At 55.8% G+C, this 26,215-nt stretch overlaps 3 protein-coding genes across 11 annotated transcripts; 2 read left to right on the plus strand and 1 right to left on the minus strand.

Annotated features, from left to right (window-relative positions):
• Nucleotides 1-3,914: 3,914 nt before the first annotated feature.
• Nucleotides 3,915-10,832, plus strand: ACHE (acetylcholinesterase (Yt blood group)). Of its 6 annotated transcripts, XM_070460294.1 has the most exons (6): nt 4,951-5,083; nt 6,200-6,361; nt 6,669-7,758; nt 8,116-8,600; nt 9,407-9,576; nt 10,487-10,832. In XM_070460294.1, the coding sequence occupies exons 3-6, from the start codon at nt 6,694-6,696 to the stop codon at nt 10,606-10,608; spliced, it is 1,842 nt and encodes a 613-aa protein (XP_070316395.1). In that variant the 5' UTR covers nt 4,951-5,083; nt 6,200-6,361; nt 6,669-6,693; the 3' UTR covers nt 10,609-10,832. The 6 variants fall into 6 exon arrangements, with proteins under 6 accessions (XP_070316394.1, XP_070316396.1, XP_070316395.1 ...); XM_070460293.1 differs by lacking the exons at nt 4,951-5,083; nt 6,200-6,361 and adding an exon at nt 3,915-4,071 and having other exon boundaries at nt 6,672-7,758; XM_070460295.1 differs by lacking the exons at nt 4,951-5,083; nt 6,200-6,361 and adding an exon at nt 4,668-4,744 and having other exon boundaries at nt 6,672-7,758.
• Nucleotides 10,833-11,401: 569 nt separating this feature from the next.
• UFSP1 (UFM1 specific peptidase 1) lies at nt 11,402-12,069 on the plus strand. The gene has a single exon (XM_020876028.2). The coding sequence runs from the start codon at nt 11,490-11,492 to the stop codon at nt 11,916-11,918; it is 429 nt and encodes a 142-aa protein (XP_020731687.1). The 5' UTR covers nt 11,402-11,489; the 3' UTR covers nt 11,919-12,069.
• Nucleotides 12,070-12,336: 267 nt separating this feature from the next.
• SRRT (serrate, RNA effector molecule) lies at nt 12,337-25,941 on the minus strand. Of its 4 annotated transcripts, none has more exons than XM_070460290.1 (20): nt 25,630-25,941; nt 25,225-25,364; nt 19,618-19,746; nt 19,235-19,381; nt 18,804-18,992; nt 16,818-16,987; nt 16,506-16,690; nt 16,235-16,333; nt 16,038-16,155; nt 15,685-15,842; nt 15,301-15,362; nt 15,111-15,189; nt 14,625-14,813; nt 14,088-14,261; nt 13,840-13,993; nt 13,501-13,694; nt 13,163-13,319; nt 12,880-12,981; nt 12,646-12,772; nt 12,337-12,488 (listed from the first exon to the last, which is right to left on the minus strand). In XM_070460290.1, the coding sequence occupies exons 2-20, from the start codon at nt 25,344-25,346 to the stop codon at nt 12,485-12,487; spliced, it is 2,559 nt and encodes an 852-aa protein (XP_070316391.1). In that variant the 5' UTR covers nt 25,347-25,364; nt 25,630-25,941; the 3' UTR covers nt 12,337-12,484. The 4 variants fall into 4 exon arrangements, with proteins under 4 accessions (XP_070316391.1, XP_020731666.1, XP_020731658.1 ...); XM_020876007.2 differs by having other exon boundaries at nt 12,337-12,544; nt 12,880-12,969; nt 25,630-25,940; XM_020875999.2 differs by having other exon boundaries at nt 12,337-12,544; nt 25,630-25,939.
• Between the last annotated feature and the right edge of the window lie 274 nt (nt 25,942-26,215).

Here is a 26,215-nt window from a genome sequence, read left to right on the forward strand (position 1 = left end):
TTCTGACACAGAGCAGATAAATGATAACCTGGGGCTAAATGCATTCACTGTGAATTAAATTACACATTTCACTTCTTTCAGAACCTGTATGTTTCAGGATAGAAATCAGTACCTGAGAAGCATACTGATGTTTATAACTAATCAATCTGGAGCACAAGATATGAATCCCCGACTCCACCCTGCCCTCAGCTAGGAAAGGAGAGAGAATAAAGGATGTTTGATGAACTGCATGGAAAATACTATAAACTAGTTAAGTATCAGGCTTCCCTGGTGGCTCAGCAGTAAAGAATCCACCTGCCAACGCAGGAGATGCAGGTTTGATCCCTGGGTCAGGCAGATCCCCTGGAGGAGGAAATGGCAACCCACTCCAGTACTCTCTCCTGGGAAATTCCATGGACAGAGGAGCCTGGCGGCCCACTGTCCATAGGGTGGCAAAGAGTCCAACACGACTTAGCAACTAAAGTTAAATAGTTAACAGAAATGTGAAAATAAAATTAGACTATCCAGAGACTGACTAAAAGTGTGAAATGCTCAAAACTACCAAAAGAGGGAAAAGGTACAAACAGGATGGATGAATGAATCCAACGAGGAATCGTGAAATGATGTAACTTGGAGCAAGAATGAATTTTAGGCCAACCTTCAGATAGGGTCCAGGGCAGGGTGGAGAGAGGGGAGGAGGGTCTCTTTCTTGCATGGCTCAGGATCCCAACTTTGCAGGGCAACCACCCGACTTAATGCTGGTTGGGGAAGAGGTCACATCAGGTGCCCTCCAGCCTGAGGTGGGGGCAGTCCTAGAGGATATCCTTGGCCTGAACCCGCAGCCCAGCCTCGCTCCAAGCACGAGCATGGGCATGATGGGAGGACCCGAGTGCAAGCTCAGCATCTGGAACCCCTTTGCCACCCTCATCCTCACCCCCAGCGCGCTCACCGGCCTCCTCCAGGATAAGGAGCACGTCACCGAGTCCCTCAGCTCACTGCTACCAGCAGCTGTGGCAGCAGCACCCCAGCCTCCGCCAGACCCTCACCCAACACCCAAGAACTGGTACATATCCCTGGAGAAGCAGCCGGGTTTAGCAGAGGTCCCAAGTCACAGAAATTGCAGGGTGGGGATGTTCATGAAAGAAGTGGGATGGGCAGGATTCCCTGGAGGTCCAGTGGTTAGGACTTCCTGCTTTCACTGCCCTGGGCTCAGGGTTCAATCCCTGGTTAGGGATTTTATATCCTGTATGTCCTGGGGAATGGCCAAAAAAGGGGGGGTGAAGATGGGGTACAGGGTGGGGGACATCATCCCTGAGTTGAAACATTTTAGAAGTGTGTTTCAGTCTTGCACTGACAGAGGCGAAGGAGGCCATCGTGGGGTTTGGCAAACGTCAGTATCCTTGGTATCTGCTCCCCCTTCTTCCTTAGTAGCAGGACAGCCAAATTTTAGATGAGTACACAGTCATCCAGAACAAAAACTACATCTTTGAACTTCCTGTATAGCCAGTTATGACCTTAGAATTAAGTTCTGGCCAGTGGGCTATAAAGTGAAGTGCTGTGTCTGTGATTCCCAAGAAATGTCCTTAAAGGGAGGAGTAATGCCCTTTTCTTCAGACCTTCCTCCTTCCTGCTGGCTGGGAATGTAGATGTGATGGCTGATGCTCCAGCAGCCATATTATACCATGTAGTGGAAGCTACATACTGAAGACAGGTAACAAAATTCTCTGTAAAGGAACCAGGCCCCTGGTATCAAGGACAGCCCGCCAACCCTGAATGGCCTACTTCCGGGTCCCTTTTATCTAAGAGAGAAATACATTTCCATTACATTTCATTCAAGCCATTATAGTGTGGTTTTCTGTCTCACATACCTGAACCAAATCCTAACCGATAAACAGAGGACATGAAAATCCTTTTTGTTGGCAGAGGTGGGGCAAGGACTATAATGGAAGTAGGGGTCCCCTGTGTTAGCAAATGTGGGAGACAGAGGTGCAAGGGAAGTAGAATTGGCATCACTGGTGGTAGGAGCCTGATTGATTCCTGAATAAACAGACATGGTAAAGGAAGAAAAGGATCAGGACATCTCTGTAGCGGTGGTTATGCCCAAGATTGGGATCACAGAGGACACTGGGGAGCTGACCATGTTGGACTAGGGAGGGACAGATATCATGGCTAGACAGGTGAGGTCCCCATGTTGACAAAGGTTGGGGAGAGGCTCAAGGTACAAAGAGGAATTGTTCCCAGAAGTTCTATCCAATTTAAAGAACAGGCTCAAGTCCTTGTCCATCTGCTTGGTGGCCAGAGGACTCCCTGTTCTTATATCCGCTGACTGCCAACAGCACCTCCTACTGACCTACACAGTCTGTTGATCCCGAGGAAGTCAGTCCGGCCCCACTGTGGGGGGTGGAGGGGTGGGGGGGTACCTCATCCAGCATTTGTCCTCCTGTGGGCCTCTTCTCAGGGATCTGTCCTGGTCGCTTGTTAAAAATGCCTACCTAACGACTCCACTTAATAACCAATGGATCAGCCCCTCTAAGTGACCCTGTGATTCTGACATTCACTCAGGTCCAATCCACCTTTTGACAAGTTGGGAAACTGAAGCCCAGAGGAGTGGGGCCCCTGCAGGGACCTCCCCGGCAGTCAGCAGAACACTGAGTGAAAACCCAGTCCAGGGCTGGCTCCAATGCCCTGTGGATCTCCCAACACCTGCACCCCTTTATCCTGGCTCTCTCTGGTGGTCCGCTGCTAATTTTAAAATTCTCTGAGGTGGGGATACAACCTGCATGGTCTCCTCCATCCTCACAATTCTAGGACAGACTGCAGGCTGAGGATGTCGGGGGGCGGGGGGGGGCCTCGCACATCTCCCAGAGCAGGGGCCTCTTTCTGCAGCATCTACCACTCAGGCACAGGGCCTGCGAGCCCCAGGACCCCACGAAGACTTGCAGATTCCTCTGACTGGACATTCAACTTCCCCCGAGCGCATGGGGAAGCACAGTAGGGGCTCCAAGAACAGAACACTCTCCTCGGATCCCCCACCTACCTCCCTACCGGCCTGCCTTGCCTGCCCTTCTTTCCATCTCCCTACTGCAGCTCTGGCCCTGCCCTCCCCACGCCTGGGGTAGGAGGAGAGAGTGATGACATAAAGGGGCAACCCCTTCCCGCCCCGAATCTCGAGCATCTTCAGAGGCAACTTCCCCTTCCCTCTCCTACTGGCTGACCTTCCATATTCCACCCCCTCCCCAAAAAATTAAGTTCTGATTGGCTTCAGAAAGCTCCACAACCTGCCTTGGCCTTACCGGCCATGGATTACCCCACAGGTACTGCCCCCCAAGTGGGCAAGAGCAAGCAGTCAACTCTGAGGACACGCCCTTTGTCTTTTCACTTTCTAGGCTATCACTAGTTCACACCCCCAGGCTATAAGCTGTGCTTCACTCCCTTATCTCCGTGCTCCAGCCTAGGACCTCATGACTAGAGAGGTCAAGTGACGCGCCCGCGTGGCACAGACGGTTCCGGAGCGGCACCCCCACCACCCCCAAAGGCCTCCAGTTTCCGAGGCCGGAGCGGCTGCATTCCGCGCCACCTGGCGGCCGCCTCCCGCAAGCGGAACGTGGACCCAGCGCCGGTCCCGCGCTAGCAAGGGCCGGTGTTTGTTCCCGCGTGATGGGCGGGCAGACTGGGGGCCGCCCAGCTTAAAGAGCCGTGAACCAGCGGCCCCGGGCGGGGCACGGCTCTGGATCCCCGCGGTCCTCGCGAGACCCCGAGACCCCGCGCCCTGCCCCGCCTCCCCGGCCCCTAGTGACGGCTGACGGCGACTTAGGGCGCTGAGGAGAGCTCGGCGGCCAAGTGAGCGTGCGCGTCCGCGCGCGCGCCCACCCCACGCAGCACCCGCACCGCCGCGCGCGCGCGGACGCGCACGCTCACCCCAAAGCTCGCCCGCGCCGGCCTTTCTCCCACGCAGTGAGCGGGCTGCTGAGCCCGCGGTCCCAGGAGAGGAAGGGGCTTACGTGCGGCGCGCTCGCATGAGCACACCGCTGCCCACTTTTTCCACCTCACCTCGGGCGCGGGGACGCCGCCGTGGCCGCACCGTCCCCATGGGTGACTCCCTGTAGGGCGGGACCTGGGTGGGGGGAGGGGGGCGGGTGGTCTGTGCAGCCCAGCCCCTCCGACCCGGCTAGGGGCGCCCAGGCCAGGCCGCTCCCACCTGCTGGCCGCGGCGACCAATGAGAGCCTGGCCTGGTGATGTCATGTCCCGAGCGGACCCTCGTGACGAAAGTCCGAGGTCACCCGTCAGGGAACCGGCGCGAACCCACCCGCGGGGGTTCCGGAAGTTTCCACTGCGGCGGCGGCGGAATGCTGCCTCGCCCCGCAGCCTCTTCGCGTGCCACCACATTGGCCTTCCTTGTCGGGCGTCCCGGGGTCACTTCTCCCTCCCGCTAGGGGTCTCCTCCCTCTTCGGGGGTCCACTTCCTATCCTGTTCTGCTCTCCTGTTCACAGCCTCATTCCCACAGGTGTCACGTTTCCTGCACTAGTGTCACCCGGCCCCCTGAGAGGGTCATCAGCCAAGTTTTCGCGTGCTGGTCCTCCCACGCCACCCCTGCGCTGTCGCGGCCGGGGATGCTCATTTATTTGGCCCCCAGCCCCGACTTCTCCAAGTGTGTCCGTCCGTCCGTGAGTGTCGGTCACTGCGTTTGTCTCCGGCTGTCACTGCAGGAGGCCGTCCGCACGTGTCTGTCTCCGCGGGCTTCTTCTGTCCGTCTGCCTGTCCCTGTGGGTGTCTGCTCCGCCGCTGAGGCTCTTTCGGTCGTGTCTGTCAGCGCGTGTCTGTCGTCTGTCGTCGTCTGTCACTGGAGTCCTTCTGGGCCCCGGGGTCTCTGGGTCTGGGCTCGGAGGGAGGGAGAGGGAGGGGAGGTGGCAGCCGGGGGAGGCGGGGAGGGGCGGGGGCGGAGACAAGGGGCGGGGGCGGGCGGGGGCGCGGAGCGGCCCGGAGGGGGTGTGTGCCGGGGGCCGGAGGCGGCGGCTGTCAGAGTCGGCTCAGCCTGCGCCGGGGAACATCGGCCGCCTCCAGCTCCCGGCGTGGCCCGGCCCGGCCCGGCCCGGCCGCCTCAGGTGAGTCTCCTGCCCCACCCGGGACCCCCACCACCACCACTCCGGGCAGAGGTCCATCCCGCGGCCCGGGTACGGCGAGCTCCCCGAGGGACCCAGGCCCCCAAACGGGACGCCCCCCGGCGCCCCGGGGCCTGCCCAGCGACGCCCCCCGCCGCCCCACACTCATCCTTAACTCTTCCCTCGCCGCCGCCGCCGCCTCATACTTACGGTTGCCCGCGCGGGAGACGGCAGCCCGCAGGGCCCGCCGCCGCCACTGCTCCCGTATTCCTGTGGGGACCCCCGACCGCCGCTGCCCCTGCTCTCTCCCAAGTCCGGAGCCCCCCGGAAGATGCCCCCAGCTTGGGGGCGGAATCTGAGCTGCGCAGATTCCTGGAGCGCGGCTGGGTCCTCCGGGATCCCGCGACCCCAGTGCCCCTGCGCAGCGCCAGCCGAAGCCCCCTCCCAGACGCAGGCGTCCCCCTCCCGCGGGGACTCCGTCTCTATTTTGGGGATAGGGGAGGCTTAGCGGAAGCCCCGAGTTATAATTAGCCCCACTCGGGTTTCCTAGTTAATCTCCATCACCACCACCCAGCTCAGGACGGCGAGGGCTGGGTGAGGGGTGACCGGCGGGAGAGGGGGGGAGTTCCGACCCGGGGAATTTTGATCCCTTGGCTGGAGATGCCGGAACCGCAGCAGCTGCTGCCCCAAAATAGCGCCCCTGCCCCTGCAGCCGGGGATCTCCGGAGCTTCGAGAATACAGGAGTCCCGGTTCGCCCTTCAGACCCCTCGGCAATGCCCGAGAGCCCCCAGACCCCCGCCCCAAGTTCCCGGCTCCTGGACTCGGGGCGGGGAGCGCCGTCCTTTTCTCGGCCTCTACTGCCCCCCGCCGGCGGCAGCGTGCACCGCAGCATCGGATGGATGGAGGACTTGAGTCCTGGGGGGCCAGGGCTGGCGAGCCTGTTGTCTAAAGCTAGGCGAGCGGGGTGCGCAGTAGACGGGCACCGCCGGTACCAGTGCGCTGTGTCAGACAGTGGATGAAGCGGGGCTGGGTGGGGCAGGGTATGGAGTAGGCAGGATTTGGGGTACCCCGGGGCCTGTGACTCCCACACCGTGAATGCCCAACCCATACCCCTCCAGGGCCCGGCCCTGGCCAACTGCAGGAGAGGCTGCGCCTTCACGCCACCTCAAGTTCCCCCATCGGGCGCCTCCCGTCAGTGAGGGCCCCGCCCCTGTCGGTGGCCTGCAGCCTGTAGTTGTGGTGCCTCCACTGGGCCCAAGGCGCTCCACTGGGGGAAGGAGGTGAGGGCAGTGGGTTCTGCCTCGCAGGGGAGGGTATTGCTGGGCAGGTCTGTCTCCATTCCCTGCATTTATCTGTCTGTGTGTGTGTGTGTGTGCACGCACGCGTGTGCCTGATCTCTGTCCCCTCTAGCTTCTTCTGTGTCCTTGCCTCTGCCTGTCTTCCTCCCTCCCTCCACTCTATCCTCCTCTCTGCCAATGCCCCACCTCCTCTGCAGCTCAGTGATAACCCCTGGGCAAGAGTGTTACCTAATCATCTCCTTCCTCCTGGCAGCCTCGAGCCTTCACCCTCTGCCTTTCTTTCTCCCAGCAGACGCCTGCCTGCCCTGGCAGCCATGAGGCCCCCGTGGTGTCCCCTGCACACGCCCTCCCTGGCTTCCCCGCTCCTCCTCCTCCTCTTCCTCCTGGGAGGAGGGGCAGAGGCAGAGGGCCCAGAGGACCCAGAGCTGCTGGTGATGGTGCGTGGGGGCCGGCTGCGGGGCCTCCGCCTAATGGCCCCCAGGGGCCCTGTCTCTGCTTTTCTGGGCATCCCCTTCGCAGAGCCACCTGTGGGCCCCCGTCGCTTTCTGCCACCGGAGCCCAAGCGGCCCTGGCCAGGGGTGCTGAATGCCACGGCCTTCCAAAGCGTCTGCTACCAATATGTGGACACCTTGTACCCCGGCTTTGAGGGCACCGAGATGTGGAACCCCAACCGTGAGCTGAGCGAAGACTGCCTCTACCTCAACGTGTGGACACCGTACCCCCGGCCTTCGTCCCCCACCCCTGTCCTCGTCTGGATCTATGGGGGTGGCTTCTACAGCGGGGCCTCCTCCCTGGACGTGTATGACGGCCGCTTCCTGACCCAGGCCGAGGGGACCGTGCTGGTGTCCATGAACTACCGGGTGGGTGCCTTTGGCTTCTTGGCCCTGCCAGGGAGCCGGGAGGCCCCAGGCAATGTGGGGCTCCTGGATCAGAGGCTGGCACTGCAGTGGGTTCAGGAGAATGTGGCAGCCTTCGGGGGCGACCCAACGTCGGTGACTCTGTTTGGGGAAAGTGCAGGTGCCGCCTCCGTGGGCATGCACCTACTGTCCCCACCCAGCCGGGGCCTGTTCCACAGGGCCGTGCTGCAGAGCGGGGCACCCAATGGACCCTGGGCCACAGTGGGCGTAGGAGAGGCCCGCCGCAGGGCCACACTGCTGGCCCGCCTCGTGGGCTGTCCCCCGGGTGGGGCTGGTGGCAATGACACAGAGCTGGTGGCCTGCCTGCGGACGCGGCCAGCTCAGGATCTGGTGGACCATGAGTGGCACGTGCTGCCTCAGGAAAGTGTCTTCCGCTTCTCCTTCGTGCCTGTGGTGGACGGAGACTTCCTCAGTGACACACCCGAGGCCCTCATCAATGCTGGAGACTTCCATGGCCTGCAGGTGACTAGTGGCTAGAGTGGGTGGAGCTGGTTCATCTAGGCCTGTTCTCCCACCCGCCCCTCCCCTTGGGGACCCAGGCATGAGGGTGGCTCCAGACCCACTCCCAAAGGCCCGGGCTTCTGGGCCCCATGGCCCCCTCCTCTTCCATGAGGGCTCCTTCCCAGGGTGGTCAGCGGGTCAGAGAGGAAAGGAAATGTGGGTATATTTTCTCTTTCTCTCTTTCCCTTCCCCAATCTCTCTCTTCCTCCCTGATTCCGGGTCTATAACTCTTCATCTCTGGCTTTTTGTCCATCTGTTTCTGTCTGCCTGTCTGTCTGTGCTTCCCCTCCCCCGCATCCCTCCATCCTGTCCCCCCAGGTGCTGGTGGGTGTGGTGAAGGATGAGGGCTCCTATTTTCTGGTTTATGGGGCCCCGGGCTTCAGCAAAGACAACGAGTCTCTCATCAGCCGGGCCCAGTTCCTGGCCGGGGTGCGGGTCGGGGTCCCCCAGGCAAGTGACCTGGCTGCCGAGGCTGTGGTCCTGCATTACACAGACTGGCTGCACCCTGAGGACCCAGCACGCCTGAGGGAGGCCTTGAGTGATGTGGTGGGAGACCACAACGTCGTGTGCCCCGTGGCCCAGCTGGCTGGGCGACTGGCCGCTCAGGGCGCTCGCGTCTATGCCTACATCTTTGAACACCGTGCATCCACGCTCTCCTGGCCCCTCTGGATGGGGGTGCCCCACGGCTACGAGATTGAGTTCATCTTCGGGCTCCCCCTGGAACCCTCACTCAACTACACCATCGAGGAGAGAACCTTTGCCCAGCGACTGATGAGATACTGGGCCAACTTCGCCCGCACAGGGTCAGCGGTGCTGAGGGAAGGAGGGCCACCAGGAGCCAGGGATAAACAGGGGGGGGGGGAGGGGAGATAAGCAGGCACATAAACAAAGGGCCAGAGAGAGAGGGCAAGTTCACAAAGGAAAGGAGACACAGAGGGAGAGAGAGAATGATGGAGGAGACCCCGAGAGAAGGGGAGGAGGAAGGCAAGGTCCTGATGACCCAAGGAGAGAGCGGAGGGATAAAGGCATCACCGTAGCAGACTGGAGCATGGACTGTAGAACTGGACCAGCTGGACCAGTGATGATTTTATTAGCTGTCTGAAGAAGGGGACCATAACTTACCCCGTCATCTGGGTGTCCGCAGAAGTAATGATGTTCCTAGAGCCATGACTGGGCCTGGTTATAAAGAAAGGGCTCAGTAAATCAGAGCAATTTTTTAAATGGAAGAAACAAAGATGGAGCAGAAATAATTGAGAGTAAAGAAGAGGAACAATGGGGAGTTCCCTGATGGTCCAGTGGTTAAGACTTCCGGCTTCCACAGCAGAGGGTGTGGAACTACTGCATGCAGAGTGCAGCCAAAAAAAAAAAAAAAAAACAAAGAACAAGAATAGGAACAACACAAAGAGGTAGGGCAGGAGGAAGGGAAAGACCCCGGAGGACAGACCATGCTGGAAAAGAGAAAGGATTAACGAGGTGGTGGGAGGGAGGGGATGGGCTCTCCCTGGAGCCTAAGAGGGCAGGGCAGGGGTCAGGAAGCAGACTGCCCCCTCCTACTCCCCATCTCCATTACCCAGCCCCCAGGGGCTGAGCCTCCCCTTTCCTTCCGCAGAGACCCCAATGACCCCCGGGACCCCAAAGCCCCACAGTGGCCACCGTACACGGCGGGAGCGCAGCAGTATGTGAGCCTGAATCTGCGGCCGCTAGAGGTGCGGCGAGGGCTGCGAGCCCAGGCCTGCGCTTTCTGGAATCGCTTCCTGCCCAAACTGCTCAGCGCCACCGGTACGCCGGGGCCTGCGGGCAGGGGCTGGGTGGAACGGGGGAGTGGGGGGGCGTAAAGGGGCGTGGAGAAAGAGAGAGAGGGGACTGGGAGCCGGCCGGGTGTAACCCCTCTCTTCTCCCCCCAGCCTCGGAGGCCCCCTGCACCTGCTCAGGCCCCGCCCACGGGGAGGCAGCCCCGAGGCCCAGGCCCAGCCTCCCCCTGCCCCTCCTTCTCCTCCTCTTTCTCCTCCTGTCCCGGCTCCTGCGGCTGTGACCACGGCCTCTCCCCCCTCCGGCCTCAGGGCCCCCCACCCCCTCCTCTAAAGAGTGGTCGGATCGTGGGGAAGGGCCTCATTCAGGGATCTTCGACCCAGCGCCCCCTCCCTCCTCAAACCGAGAAACTGAAACTAGACAGGGAAGGGCGGGAGGGGGGGGGGGTACACCTACGACCCATCTCAGGGACCCACACACCTTCATTGTTTAAATGGAAATGAAAAAGTCAATTTTCTTTTTTTTTTTTTTTATAAAATTATTCTCTGGAGCCTGAGCTCGGTGTTGGGGGTGAGGGAGGCCCTGGGGCTAGATAGCACCCTCTAGTGGAGCTATAAACGCCAACCATTTCTGTCTCTTTTTTCCCCACCAACCCACGGACCTCCTCCTCTGATCCCTTCGGTCCTCCTGTCTTCCGGTCATCTTCTTCCTCTCCCTCCTCCTTCCCGCCATCCTTCTCTGGCTCCGCCTCTACCCTCGCCCGCCCTCTGGTCTTGTCTTTCGCATATTCTCCTGATCCTCTTTCCACCATCCCACGTGGTTGCCTGCATTCTCCGTGTCTTCTCTGAACTCACGATACCCCCTCTCCAACCCCCGCATGTCCGTTCCCGTTCTTCCCCATGTCCTCCCCCCACCCACTTGCCGGGCACTCTGGCCGCAGACACGCTGGACGAGGCGGAGCGCCAGTGGAAGGCCGAGTTCCATCGCTGGAGCTCCTACATGGTGCACTGGAAGAACCAGTTTGACCATTACAGCAAGCAGGATCGCTGCTCAGACCTGTGACCCAGGCGGGACCCCCACCTCCCCCGCCCTGCCCGCTCCACCTGGCCCCTCAGCTGTATATACTATTTATTTATGGGCTGGGATATTACACGGAGGATCCCTAGACCCTGCCCACCCACCCCCGACTTTCCCCTGGGGCTCCCGGCCCTCTGCATGCCTCGGGCCGAGCCCCCTCCCCCGCGGTGCCTTCGCCCTCTGGGCTGCCAATAAACTGTTAACAGCCACGGGAGTGTGCGCGACTGGGGAGCCGGTGTCCGGGCAGAATGCTCTAACCACTGGGGCGGAGTGAATAAAGGGGTGGGTGCTAAAGTCAGACCGGGGAGAGGATGCTGGGCGCAGCGTACCGTCTTCCCCGCCGCAGCCTGTAGGGCCCGCCCGCGGGTAGGAGCTCACGCCTGCGCAGTGAGGCCGGCGGCGCCGGCGCGGCGGTGCATTGTGGGAGACCTGAGTACCTGCTTGGTCCTCACCGCCGCGATCGCGCCATGCGCTGCTACCAGGAGCCAGACGAGCGATCCCGGGGCCCTTGCGCCGGTGTTGCCTGCGGTCAGCCCTAGATTTGAGGCGGAGGAGGAGCGCTGGAACCTGGAGTTCGCGCCGTGCTGCCTGGAGGACTCATCTGCCTGGCCCGACAATCGCCGTTCCCGCCCGCCGCCCTGGAGCTGCTGAAGGACGTCCACCTGGGCCTGCCCCTGCCCGGCCGCGGCCCTGCCCGCCTGGCCCTCCTCTCGGGCCACTACCTCTACTACCACTACGGCTGCGACGGAGTGGACGACCGCGGCTGGGGATGTGGCTACCGCACTCTGCAGACACTGTTCTCGTGGCCAGAGGGCCGGCCCGTGGGCGTACCCGAACTGGGTGCAGTGCAGGCGGCCCTGGAGGACATGGGCGACAAGCCCCCCGGGTTCCGGGGCTCTCAGAGCTGGATTGGCTGTGTAGAAGCCAGCCTCTGCCTGGACCACTTTGGGGGGCCCCAAGGGCGGCTGTGTCACGTTCCCCGTGGAGCAGGGCTTCAGGGGGAACTGGAGAGGCTGTATTCCCACTTCGCGGGGGGCGGGGGGCCTGTAATGGTTGGTGGGGATGCAGATGCCCAGTCCAAGGCCTTGCTGGGAGTATGCCTGGGCCCAGGAACCGAAGCCTATGTCCTGGTGTTGGACCCTCACTGCTGGGGTGCTCCGAAGAACCCCAGTGAACTACAGGCTGCTGGTTGGGTGGGCTGGCAAGAGGTAAGCACAGCCTTTGACCCCCACTCCTTCTACAACCTGTGCATGACCAGCTGTAACTCCAAAGAGCAGAACCGCGCCTTGGACTAAGGCTAAGTTCCCAGCACTGAGCAGCCTCTAGCCCTGTACACATTCATCCACCCTCATCTCAAAGGCAGAGGCTGCCTAATGTCAAACTCCCCAAGAAGTCCCAGCAAAGCCTGGGGCCTTTGTTGTCAATAAAGTGGCAAGACCCAGCTAATCATGGCCCTAGCAATTTGGGGGGAGAATTCGGGGAGGTCTATATTGTACTATACACACACACACACACACACACACACACACACACAGCCTGCAATCCAGGAGACCCAGGTTCGATCCCTAGGTCAGGAAGGTCCCCTGGAGAAGAGCACGGCAAGCCACTCCAGTATTCTTGCCTGGAGAACTCCATGGACAGAGGAGCCTGGTGGGCTACAGCCCATGGGGTCACAAAGAGTCAGACACGACTGAGCAATGAACACTTCATATATACTAAGCCAAGAGTCACCACGCAAGTGCTTTTACTGGCAGTAGGGCTGAACGTACAAAAACTTCTCAGAGCTGGATAAGACAAGGCAGTCACAAGTACAGATGATACCAGGAGTGAGGAAGGGGAGGTGAGTCAAAAGAAGTCAACATCATCTGGAGCATCCAGGTCACGGTATTCCACAATGGCCCGTGGGTCTCCACGGACCATCCTGTGCGGTCAGAAAGAGTTAAGATGGGGTTAGAGTTGAGGGTCTCTAAAAGGGAGTTTGCAGAGGGCCAAGAAAACGTAACCATCTTAGCCCATTCTCACCTGTTTCGAGGTTTCCCAGGGTAACCTCCCTGGCCTCGGAAGGCATCATAGTTCCCTCGGCCAGCACCATAGGGAGCATGGGGGTATGGGGGTCCTCCTGTAGGGACTGCAGGGCGAACAGCACCAGCTAGGAAAAAGATCAGTACAGAGTTGAAACACTGTGACCTCAACTATACCCTAAGTTTTCTTTCTCCCAGCCCCAGTTCAAGTCCTTCAACTCCCTCTTACACTTACCTCCATAGCCCAAGATGGGGGGCCTGGGCTGACCATAGGGCATCAGGCCCTGGGGAGTCTGGTGTGGGTAGGGAAGTCCCGGAGTCAGACCTGGGGGGAGTACAACAAGGACAGGAACATGAATTACTGCGGCGGTGGAGGGGGGCGGGGGGGAGAGAGACAACTAGCTTTTAGTAATATGGCCTAAGAGTGGGGTAGAAACAGGTCTGACCAGTTAGAACCAGGAGTCTTTGAACAGTCAAGGGACAGGGAATGGGGCAGACCCTCACGGATCGTATCTTACTCTGGGCAGGGCCTGGTGGCTGAGCCGGCTTGATCTCGGGCAGAGCAGGGCGCTTGGCATCAGTGAGAAAGTTGTTAAAAAAGGCCACTTCCTTCTTTACTTCCTCAATCTTTTCTGCATGCTTATTGAAGATATGTTTACGTACAAACTCGGGGCCCTGGGTGAAGAGAGGAGGGGATCAGACTGAACAGTGTGGGCTCCCTCGCTGCCCAGACCCAAGCTTCAAGGACAGTCCTCCCCTCTCCAATCCCAGTGAGCACCTCCTCCCCAGGCTTGAGGCTTCCTGGTTCAACCCTCTCTTCCCACTATCCTAACAACACAACTCTGTAATCACAGACCTTGAATTTCTTGCCACTGAGAGGGCATAGCCACTTATCCTTGCCCAGTTCCTGGGTGTTGGAGGTCACAAACTTTTCCACTTCCTGTTCAGGGTCTTTGCGACCCATCTTCTGGGCCTCTTCCTCTGAAAGAGATTCTCGCACACTCAGCAGCGGAGTCAGTTTCTCCTCAAATGTCTTCTGCCACTCTAGGACTGTTGGGGTACAGACAGGAGCAGGTTGGAGAAGGGAGCCAGGAGGGGATCGGAGGAGAGGGTGGCAGAGCACTACTACCAGAGCAGAACCAAGGCCAGAGGCAGCTGAGAGCAAGAGAAACCAGGACGAGGAGCAGGAACTCACCTTCCCCGTGACTGATGCGGTTGGGTGGCATAGGCCCCCGAACGTGGATGATGCCACAACGGTTGGGCATTTCATCCTCATTGGGGTACTCGCATGTGTTATAATAATCCAGGGAATGCACGATGCGCAAATAAAGGAGGAGTTTGTCCAATACCTAAGAGAAATAAGAAGCGATGAGTTCATCACTGCTGCCGCTTTACCACCGGAGCCAGGCTCTCCCTCACCCCACGCTCCACTCCCACTGGCACCTTGATTAGCTTCTCATCCCGCTCCACGTTGATCTCTGCAGGATTCCCTTCCTTCGGAGGCTCCTCGGGAGGGGCCCCCCCACTGCTCCCCAGCAGCTCCTCTTCTTCAGCGCTCACCTCCTCAATCAGGTAGTCAGTGATATTCTTCAAGATCGGGTTCTGCGAGGGCAGACTCTGGAAGGGTGAGAGATGAGGTGAGAGAGGCAGACAAAACTCCTCAGGGAAGCCAAGGAACCTTCGCATTTGAAATGGCAAAGTGGGGCAGAAAGGAGTTCAGGATTCAGCTGGCCTGTTACCTCTCCCTTATTATACTTTAATATAATATTTTATCGAATATTATATTTATAATAAATATTACATTTACGTTCTGCCTTAGCCCGTAAATACTCGCTGTCAATCTGTTTCATTGGAGCTGAAGGTGCTGCCCAGAAGGGCAAAGACGTGGGTGGGCACAAGGGGTCAATGCTACAGATCAGGTAAGGCCAGAGGTGCCCCCAGCTGACGAGGTGGTAAAAAGTTCCCCGAGGAGTCACTGACCGCCGGCAGGGCAGGTGTCCCGGGTTCCGGGGCCCAGAGCTGGGTCCTGTCATCCAGTGTGTGGACCAGCTTGGCTGCCAGCTTGATGTCGTTGCGCACGATCTGCTTGTGCTGGGTGATACCATTGATGTTGCGGACGCGACGAGTCAGGTCTCTGTTCACACCTGGGCTCAGCTCACACTCCCGGAGCTGGAGGGAACCGAAAGCTTACCAACACTCGCCCGAGAAAAGCCACTAAAGACTGGCCCAGCTGAGCAGGCCGGTGATCAGACTGAGCGCCCTGATGACAGAGACCAGGATGTCTTGTTCACTCTAGCAGTCTCAGGGCCACACCCAGAGACAAGTGCATGCAGTCCACGTGGGCAGACACCATGGGCGAAATAAGGACTGGATGGATGAAGCCGTCAATGAACAAAGGAATGAGACTGTGCGGAGCATGCGAGGCCCTACTTTCTCTTCCTCAACAGCCCCACTCCCAGCACTCACTCGGATATTCTGCAGGTTCCAACAGATCTCCTTAATGTTCACGCTGCGGTCAAAGGTCACCCAACCACGGCGGAAAAACCTGAACAAGAAAATGCCCACATAATCCTGGGATGGAGGTGATGCTGGCCACTGATCTTCCCTAAACCATTTCCCCAAGGTATCCAGGGTCACGCCTCCCCACCTTCCTCACCTCCTCTCCGGCTGGGGCTCCGATAATGCCACACGCATAAAGCCTGGATATCGTTTACAAAGCTGGAAAAGCAGAGAAAGAGAAACCCTACCTAGTGATTCAACGATTTCTTCCTTCCTCCAATCCCTATGTCCTTAGAACCCTGGGGAACTGCCTTTTCATCTTTCCTTAGACTAGGGAAAAAACAATACAAGGGCTTAAGAATAGCAGCAGTAGAAAGCAAATGCTGCAGTCAGGGCCAGCCTCTTTGAAGGCCATGGGCCCAGGGGAAAGGGACCTCCCTGTCAGAGAAACAGGGCCGTGTGTGCATCAGCAGCAATGCCAGGTTCTCTTATCCCTGCCGTCCCCTCCCAAAGCCTGCCTGTCATCCCTGCCCCCACTCACAGAAATGATCTCAGCCCGGGAGATGTTGGGAGCGATGTTGCGCATGAAGAGAGAGCACGTCTTATGCAAGGGTCGGGGTTTGCATTCCAGCCCAGGGGCGTCCTTAGGCTTCTCCCTCTCTTCTTCCTTGGGCTTCTCCTTTTCCTTGAGTGTTTCATCTATGCAGGGAGCAGCGGGAGTCAGCAAAAACTCATCGTTGGGTGAGCGAAGGACAGAGAAGCTGCAAAGCCTCCCCCCACCAGTCTCTCCCAAAAGGCCCCCCTCCTTACCAACTTCACCCATCTCTCGCCTCCACACCAGCCCCTCAGCCTCCCCAGCACCGTCAGCAGGAAGAGACTGAAAATGAAACACACCAGCCTCCTCCTTCTCCTCCTCGGCCTGGCCACTCTCAGACTCTGACTCCGACTCGGACACACTGCCTTCGTCAAAGCTGTCATCGCCACTGTGCTTCCTGTTCCGCTTCTTGCTGCTCTGTGAGACCCACAGCAAGGAGGGGAGTCAGGTACCAGGACCCCACCCCGACTGCAACCTTGCCCAAGCAAGAACCTACCTTTTTGGCTTCTTTCTCGGAGTCTTCCTTCTTCTCGTCTTTGTCCCCATCGCCTTCAGACTTCTTGGTTTTGTCATCACTGGAACCATCATTTTCAGCCTAGAGGTAGAGACAAATCACCAAGAACATCACTCTCTCCTTCAGCCTTTTTCAGAGGGCCCTGCCCCACCCTCCAGCACCTTAGCCCACAGGTTCGCCTCTCGCCCACCCAATACCCATTTCCCGCCCCCCCAGGCCTCACAGACAGCGCCAGAAGCCCCAGCCCTGAGACCTGCTTGCCGTCTTCTCTCTTGTCGTCCTTTTCGTTGGCCTTGCGCTCTCCATCGCCCAGGCCGGGTCCGACCCGGCCTTCCTCTTTCTTGCTGGGCTCCCCAGGCTTTCCTGCCTGTTCCTCCTCCTCCTCCTGCTCCAGGATCCGCAGATCATTCTCTGTGCCTCCTTCCATCTTAATCACAGCTACCAACACAGGGAGCAGAGGTCACAGTCCAAGGGTCCTGGCCTTCTGCCTCTGGCTTTCTATAGATTTTCATCTTCAGCCAAGACCCTGGTCACCAGACAAGTCCACCCCTCCCAGTCCACACACCTGCATCCAGCATCTTGACAATGGCGTCAGCTTTGTCTATGTCCAACAGAAGACTATCAAACCAGCCACTCTCCATGAGGGACAGGAACACCCTTAGTCGGTTTTGCAGGGCCCCTCGGGCCTCCTGCCGACGCTTCCCCACCTCATCTGGGTGGTACTTAGACCGAAACCTGAGAAGGGGCGAGGAAGAGCCAAACAGTCACTGGAGGCCAGAGCCAGGACATGGGGAGGGGCCCAGGAAAGTCAGGGCACAGCCCCCATCCTCACACCCACAGAAGGTCATAACAATGGAGATGGGGGGGGGGTGCACCTGAACCACCCAAACCCCCAGAAAGGAACCAGAGGTTATGCTCTGAGATCATCTGGGGGAGAGCCAGGAACTAAGAGCTCTGGATTTGGAAAGAGTATGACTACAGGGGAGTCAGGGCTGGAGGCAGACTGACTACCCAAAGTGTCTGGGAAACACAAATTTTAAGGAGTGTAGTTTCCCACAGCTTCCCAGAGTAACACTAAAGAAATAGTAGGTCCCAAAGAACCTCCCTCTCCGAGCCAACCCCAAACTAGAATCATTAAAAGGATTACTCCCACCAGCTCCCTCCATCCCTTGGTGGAAGACAGGGAAACCTGAAATCACCAGAAAGGAAAAGCCACAAAAGGCAGGACACCTTTCTCCCCCCTAGGGAAGATAAGCAGCTGGTGAAGGGACAGGGAAAGACCAAAGGGAGAAACTGAAGTGCCCTTATAACCTCAGGTACTGCCCACAGGGGTCAAGAGAGGACAGGGATGGAGGGTTGAGGTAGAGCATGAAAAAGAAAACACGTAAAATAGGACCCTGGGCAGGAGGAGGCGGGGAGGACAGAAGAAATTAGGATATGCAAAGAAGAAAGGGCAAAGTGTGAGAAAGTCCCAGAACAAAAACAAGGAGGAAAACTAAAGACCAAATGGAAACCAGGAAAAAAACAAAAACCCAGTGGAAAGAGGTGTTAGCAACAAGAATGGGGACAGAGAAAGAATGACAGGTTTATGAGCGAGTAAGACAAAGACATGGGTTAAGAAGAAAGAGGAGACAGTGAGAGAACAGAACCACAAGTTGAGCAGAAGAGGAAGGGAAAGCCGCAGGCGTCACCTCCAGGATCTTTACCTTGGCCGCTTGGTCAAACAGAGCTCAAGATTTAACTAGCCGCGCCCAGGGCCCATGCTGGCTGGTGGGCCACCGGCTGGCTCCTGGCTGGGGCGCCCGGCCCGGGTGCCCCACCCCCGCGGGACTCCGCGGTGGGGGCCCTGACTGACTAGCTGCCTGAGCAATCACATTCAGCTAAACCGCTGCATTGTGCACAACGGTGCCCTGCCTGTCTGCCTGGCCCGGGCAGCGCGGTCAGCCCAGGGGGCTCATGTATGGGCTGGGTATGGTGGGGGTGGAGGTGGGTTTGCTCCGAGCTCCGTCGATGAGCGGGTGTAGTTCCCAGTTCTGGCTCTTTTCAAGGAGGAGGAGCAGAAAGAGGATGAGGAGGAGGAGGAGCAGGAAGGGGGGAAAAGATGGTTGATTAAAATTAAAACATCCACAAAAGGAAAAAAATCAAAATTCTTTTTCTGTCAAACGATCCTGAGAGCTTTGCTTTTCTTGTCTGGATTCACTCGTTGCTTTTGGGAGGACGCCACCACCACACAGGGTCCCGGCGACCAGGGATGGCAGCGACCCGGAAGGCAAGGGGGAGGCAGTGTGTCTGCCGCCCCAGAGGACAGGTGGCTCTGGCCAGCTGCCTGGAGGTGGCTCGCTCACCGAGGATGGCAGGGAAGGGAGGTGGGGGGGCCGTGGCGGATGTGGAGGTGAGGAGACCCATCAGCCAGGGGTGGCACACTCCCCTCCCCCGCCCCCAGAAGTGCTGGACTGGGAAGATGGGGAGAGGACAGGACTGCAGGCTCCGCTGGGGGGCCAGGGGAGACGTGCCAGGGACAGGACGGCAGGTGGTGGGGGGGGGCACTCACCACTCCTCATCCTTATGAGCCAGGAAGAAGTCTTGCATCTGCTGCCTCCGGAAGTCCAGCTTGTAGTCGTTGTAGCGCTTGACCGCCTCAGTCTCGTCCACAGCGTCATCCAGGGACAGCAGGAACTCCTTGAAGGTCTTCATCACGGGGGGCGGCACGCCCAAGTCGATCTCTGCTATGCTGCCCAGCCTGGGGTGGCGGGAGGACGCGCCGGTCAGGAGGTCTTGGATGTGGGGGAATGGGGGGGGGGGCCAAGGCAGCCAGCTGCCCTCTCCCTTTGCCCACCAAGACCATCACCCGAGGCACCAACGGCTGCCACTGCCCACTGGTGCTCTTGTGTGCCCAACCCAATTCTCCTGGCTTCAGCCACCCCAATCCATCCCCAAGTGTGGATCCCCTTCTCCCAGCCCCCCCGGAAGCACAGGTCTCACCTGGCCTGGATAGGCAGAACAGGGTGCTGCACGATGTGGACGTCTGGGTGGCCCCAGGGCTGAGGGGGGCCATAAGCTGGGCCCCCACCCCCCCCAGCATAGGGCATCTCATAGCCACTGTGGTATGGGTCAGAGCTGTGCTCATCCCTGAGGGTGGGGGACACAAAAGTCAGAGAAGGCAAGCATCTCTCCAGAGGACAGAGGACGGGACCAAGGGACGGGTGCATGTGGACTGCGGTCTCTCCCACAAGGGCTTAAAGGGACCAAAAGAGATGACTTGAGGGGAAATCTGAGCGAAGGAAATGACCAAGAAAGCTCTCAGCGGAAGTGAGGGAGGAGAGCTGAGGCCCAGACAGAGGACAGAGAGACTGTTGCCATCTCACCAGTCTCGCCGCATGCGCTTCTGCGGGGGGCTGAGCTCATGCCGGGGAGGGGAGAAGCGCTCTCGCCGATTCCGATCATAGTCACGATATTCGCCCCGACTGCGGCGCTCCCGGCCACGGTCCCACTCTCTGGAGGTAAGAACAAGTGGCGGTGAATACAACGACACAGCCGGGTATCCCAAGATCACACTCCTGGACGGGCTCTTTCTGTCCTATCTGAGTGGATGTTCAGTCACTAAGTCATGTCTGACTCTTTGCAACCTCATGGACTGCAGCACGCCAGGCCCCTCTGTCCTTCACTATCTCTTAGTTTGCTCAAATTCATGTCCACTGAGTCGTTGATGCTCTCTCTCTAACCTTCTCACCCTCTGTTGCCTTCTACTTTGGCCGTGAATCTTTCCCAGCATCAGGGCCTTTTCCAATGAGTCGACTCTGCATCAGGTAGCTGAAGTACTGGATCTGAGATACCCAGACTAAAAGCTGGAAACTGTATTCCAAAACCACCCTCTAAGGAGAAAGACTTGTCTACTTCCATCACTTCAGCCACGACCCACAAACTGATGGCTCGTCAACCCTCCCTCCAGCCTGGCCTTTTTTCTGAATTCCAGACCAATGTTACCAACCCCTTCTATTACTGTCCCCTCCAATTCAATGCGATCAGAATCAAGCCTGTTACTTCCATCGCTATGGGCCCAAACTAGCCACCCCTCACCCCCACAGTGTCCCACTTTTGGCTGCACCAACAGACTGTCCTGCATCCAGTTATCAAGGGTCACTCTCACCACTAACGTTATCAGCTTATTAATTTTCTGTCTCAAACCCAACGAAAGCTGTCCTTTTCCCTGCCATTCCCATAAACTCAGCCCAGGTCCACGTGCCCTGGTCCTGGCCACTTCTCCTTTTAAGTACAGCCTTGGTATGTATTCCCTACCTCTGGTCTCTCCCCTTCCTCCTCTCCAAGGTCAAAGGTCTCTTTCTCAAACACAAACGTGAACATGTCATGCCCTTGCTTAAATTCAAAACTGTGGTTCCTGGCGACCATTCCAGATTCTCTACCAATCACCAGTGAACCCCATCCCCATCTTAACAAAAGAAAATCCTCTGCTATAACCCAGTAGTTCTCAAACTTTTCAGTCTTGGGACCTCCTTACACTCTTAAAAATTAAAGAGCTTTTGCTTATGTGAATTATAATTATCAACATTTAGCTGTATTCAAAGTTAGAACAGGAAAAAAAAACTATTAACTTTGAAGTTACACAGTAATACAAATTATATATTTGTACGAGAAATGGCTATTTTCCCAAAAACACATTTAGTGGAAAAAGTTGCACTGTTTTTTTTCATTTACAAATTTTTTCAAGGTCTGGCTTAATTTTAAAGGAGACAACTAGTATATGCTCCTCCATTCAACCTGTTAAGATACGTTGTTTGGTTGGAAAATGTGAAGATCTGGCCTCACAGTGATATGTACTTGAAAAAGGGAGTAATTTAATAACCTGTTCAGATTATTGGGGACATTCTGTTTGTTTGGTTTGGCTGTGCCATGCAGCTTTTGAGATCTTAATTTCCCAACCAGAAATCCAACCTGGGCTCTCAGCAGTGACAGCCCAGAGTCTCCAACCACTGGACTGCCAGGGAATTTCCTATTCACTGTTTTTGATACTCCCCAAAATTTGGCAAGAGATAGTATCTTAAAGGCTAGCTGCAATGTTGAATCTGAAACCAAATCAACGAACATTTTGCATTCTGCATTATTCTACTTTGCTCTTTTAATGGACCTTGGCACATCTCATTACACAGTATTAAAATATAATCATTTAGTATCACTACCTATCTCATCATAACAGTCTTTAAAGCAATGAGGAGCTGACAAACTGACATTGTAGATAAAAGTTTTCCAAAATTTTAGTTTTCACTGCAAAGTTCCACTTTCTTATTGGCAACAAAACTGACAATTTTCCCTAAAGTAACAAGTGGTTAGACAGCAGCACCAACTCAATGGATGTGAATTTGAGCACACTCCGGGAGATAGTGGGGAACAGAGGAGCCTGATGTGCTGCAGTCCATGGGATCACAGAGTCGGACACGACTTAGTGACTGAACAACAACAAGAGTAGCACGTTCTCTTAGCTTTTATTCCCAAGAAAATGTCTACCAAAAACCCAAATGTGAATAAGCACTGTTTGACAGCCGTCCATTCAGGTAAAAAACAAAAACAGTATCTCACAGGTTGGGGAGGAGGGTTCAAGGCTGTTAATTCAGCTCACAACTCACTCCCACAAACGCTCCTCCTCAAGATAAAACACTATACTACAAGCGTGCAGGCTTAGTCACTCAGTCATGTCCGATTCTTTTCAACCCCATGGACTGCATCCCACCAGGCTCCTCTGTCCATGGGATTTTCCAGGCAAGAATCCTGGAGTGGGTTGCCACTTCCTACTCCAGGGGAACTTCCCAATCGAGAGACTGAATCCCTTCCTTGCAGGCGGATTCTTTACCACTGCACCACCTGGGAAGCCCAGGTGATACTATATTCAGAAGTGATTTATGCATATTTCCTATTCATCATATGTATTAAAAACTATATTAAGAAGTTAAGAATCTAACTTAGTAAAGTTTAAAATTGTTATTGCTTCTTCAATGACAGTACATGAAACTTTTTACTAAAAACTGGTGCCACTGCTTTGATTGTGCTAGGGCACCTGCAGTTTCACTCACCACTGCTAGAGCACCAAACTGTCAATACAGTGAAAGCAGCAATACTACCTTAGCATCACTATGAAAAGTTGCAAGCTAGTAACAAATGCTTGCAGAGGGTGTAGAGAAAGGGGGACCTCCCCTCTACACTGTTGGCAGGAATGTAAGCTGTCTGCAGCTACTACGGAAAACAGGATGGAGGTTCCTCAAAAGACTGATACTATACTTGCCATATGATCTAGCAATCCTGCTTAGTCACCCAGTCGTGTTCGACTCTGTGAACCCACAGACTGTAGCCCGCCAGGCTCCTCTGTCCATGGGGATTCGCCAGGCAAGAATACTGGACTGGGTTGCCATGCCCTCCTCCAACGGGTCTTCCCAACCCAGATTTCCCATGTTGCAAATGGATTCTTTCCTGGGTATCACTCAGACAAAACCATAACTCAAAAAGATAAATGCAACCCTATGTTCCTAGCAGCACTATTTACAGTAGCCAAGACATGGAAACAATCTAAATAACCACCTACCGAGGGATGGATAAACCGTGTATAGTGCATACACTATGGTGTAAAGTATTCACAAAGGAATACTACTTAGCCATAAAAAGGAATGAAATAATACCACTGCAGCAACACGGACGGACCCAGAGATTATCACACTAGGTGAAGTGACTCAGAAAGAGGAAGACAAATACTATATGACATCACTTACATGTGCAATCTAACATACAACACAAATGAACACACCTATGAAAGAGGAACAGACTCACAGACATACAGGACAGACTGGTGGCTGCCAGGTGGGGAGAGGAATGGAGTGGGAGTGTGGCGTTAGCAAGTGCACGCTCTTATATGTGGAATGGGTAAGTGACAAGTTTTACTGTATAGCACAGGAAACTATTTAGTACTCTGTGATAAACCATAATGAAAAAGAATTTTTAAAAAAGAACAAAAATTTTAAAAGATAAAAAAGTTGTAGGCTCACAGACCTCTGAGGGATTTTGAGAACCACTACTTGAAAAAAAAAAACTAGAACATATGTTCTTTTCTGTGAACAACATTATGTCCCCAACTCCAAGTTGTTCACCCCACCTGTGTCTGAGGAATTCCCACTAATCTTTCCAAACCTTGCTAAGTGTCCCTTTCCTGTCAGCCTCCTATACACCACCTCCACTTCTCCCCTCCCTCAGATCTGTTCCCTCAACATTTCACATCTTCATCATGACCTCTCATAAATGAATATATTCATTTACAGCATCCATCCAAGGCCATTTTGCCCCACACTCCAAGCCCTAGACTGTCAACTTCTTAAGGATAATAACTATCCCTTGGCCATCTTCAGAATTCAGAAAAGTACCCTTACTTGTCTTCTGACTTTTTTTTAATACCTTTATTTGCATTAACTTTTTGCAGCATTTATTCCCAGACCATAAGTTTTTGTTCCTTCAGCTTCTTCTGACATTTCTTTTCTTCTGGGCAGCCTCCTCTTCTGGTTTAGGAACAAGCTGTTCTTTTTCAGTAAGGATCATCTCAACGAGGCAAGGAGAGCTCATGTACAGGTTGATCCGACCCTCACAGTTGGATCAACCTGTACATGAGCTCCGTAAGTCCTACACAGCATCCTGGGGGCTTTGCTCACCTGCCTGTGCTCAATGACCACCAAATCTACATCTAAGCCCGTAAGTTCAGCGTTACTCTCTGCATTTTTGAGCATGTGCAGTAAAAATTCAGCACTCTTTCTGGGCCACCGACCCTGTGTCCAGCCTCACTGCTTGGCCTGTGCACACCTACCAACTCCACCGTTACGACGGAACAGCACACATTGCTTCTTTAAAGTGACATCCTTCAGATACTTAATGGCTTTTCAGATATGCACACCCTTTATTGCCTGGGCAGTTTCATGAATGTTCTTAAAGTGAACAAGAAGATTTGAACCTCTTGATCTGCATGATTTTGAGGGGTTTTCTGGGTCAAGTGAATAGCGCACCATTTTTAGAGGTCACCCCAGGCTGCTTACGGGAAAAGCATCTTCTGACTTTCTTAGAAAAATAGTAAAGAAAACAAGGTGCTGCAGACCACCTCCAGTGAAGAGATATGTTGCATGAAACACTGAACGGCTCACTAAGTTTCTTTTTCAAGATGACACTGAATGAATAAATGCTACTGCAGTAAGCCATCTCAAACTTTTTTTCTGATAACCTGTTTTCAAATCAAGTCTGTGATATCAAGTCACTGACTAGATACTCGTGATATTCCTTAGATAAAAATCTTCCTCAATTCCTTTAAATAGCAACTATTTAAGGGAAAAACCTCAACTCTAATCTACTCCGGAACATCCCAGAAAGCTAACCACTAGCTACGCCAAACCTAATCAATTAATCCCATCCATGGATCAGGGATGGCATCACCAACTCAATGAGTCTGAGGAATCTCCAGCAATCTCCAGGGAAGCCTGGTATGCTGCAATCCATGGGGTCGCAAAGAGTCCGACCCTACAGAGCAACTGAACTGAACTGATCACTGTTCAAAGAACTCTTTCTCATTCCAGGCTACACTACTACAAGAAACTTAATCATATCCTGATAGAGAACTAGTCTGACCACTTCTCCAATCAAGCCAATTCTGTATTATTAGTTTTTTTTGAGTCAACTTTCGGGGGGTATAACTTACAAACAATAGAATGCACACACAAACACTGCTTTTTCCTACTCAAATTCTTACTTCTGCTGCTCTGATCTTCTGGACATTTCAAAAATTAAGCCATAGAGCAATGAAGTCGAACCACATGAAACAGTCAAGAACGAGCGATTTCATATGGCTCGACCTAATAAAGCTTTAAGAAAAATGCAATGAAACTTGAATGCCCGACAATAAAACAAGTGGACGAAATTAAGAAAAAACTGTGTCTTACCGGTCATTCCAATCATCCCCTCGACGTCTTTCATCTCTCTCCCGGGAACGGTCGTAGTCGCTGCGCTCTCGTCTAAACTTGTCCCTGCGCCTTCGATCATACTCGTCATCACTGTCACCCATGGCGCTGGCTGAGGGGGCCTGGAATCCGGAGAGGGATGATCTGGGCGTTCAACAACGACGGCAGGAGCAGAGGACCCCACCCCACCCCCTTTGCAGCAGCATGCCCGCCTCCCTCCACAAAGGCCAGCCCTCCACCGACCCCGCCATCATAAGGCCTCGGCCCCTGCAGCTGGAGGCCTCCGACTCTCCAGTCGCCCCCAGCGGCCTCCCCGCCCACCCGCAAGCCCGTCTCCCCGCTTCCCGCCCCAGCCCGGCTCTTCCCGCTCCAGGCCCCTCCCCCAACCTGGAAGCGGTCGCGGCCGTTAGTCTCGCGGTCCAGCCAGCAGGTTCCCTGGGAGATCTGGGCCCGCCCCTTGCCTCGGGCGCGCGACGGGGAAATCGAAGAGGGTGAGAAGGAGACTGAGGGCTCTTGGCGACGGGGCCGAATAGACGCGAAGTAACCGGGACAGCCGAGGATGGACGGTCGGCGCGCGCAGCTCAAGCTGCGCCTGCGTCACCCGCAGAACAGCGCCCGGAACCACACACTGCACCCAGCAGGGCCTGATGGAGAACTAACTAGGAGAGGGAAAGGCTGGGAGCACCGAGGACTGATGGGAAGGGGCGGGCACCCAGAAGTCTCGCGCGCTCTGCGGGACGAGACAAGTGCGGGCGAGAGGAACTACGGGAGCCGGGCGGGACCAAGCCTCGGGAGTGCGGTAGACTCCCCCTACCCACTCTGGCCGTGAGAGAGCGCTTCCTCCCGCCGAGGTTGGAGGTCGCGCTTCCCCGGATGTATCCGAAGCCTAAACCAGTTGGCATTCAGCTGCTTTCCACCTGTGTTTAGTCGCGGAGCCCCCCGACTTCATCAGGAATGGTTCTCACCTCTCCTT

The sequence above is a fragment of the Odocoileus virginianus genome, chromosome 33, assembly GCF_023699985.2.
Source record: "Odocoileus virginianus isolate 20LAN1187 ecotype Illinois chromosome 33, Ovbor_1.2, whole genome shotgun sequence".
Lineage (NCBI taxonomy): Eukaryota > Metazoa > Chordata > Mammalia > Artiodactyla > Cervidae > Odocoileus > Odocoileus virginianus.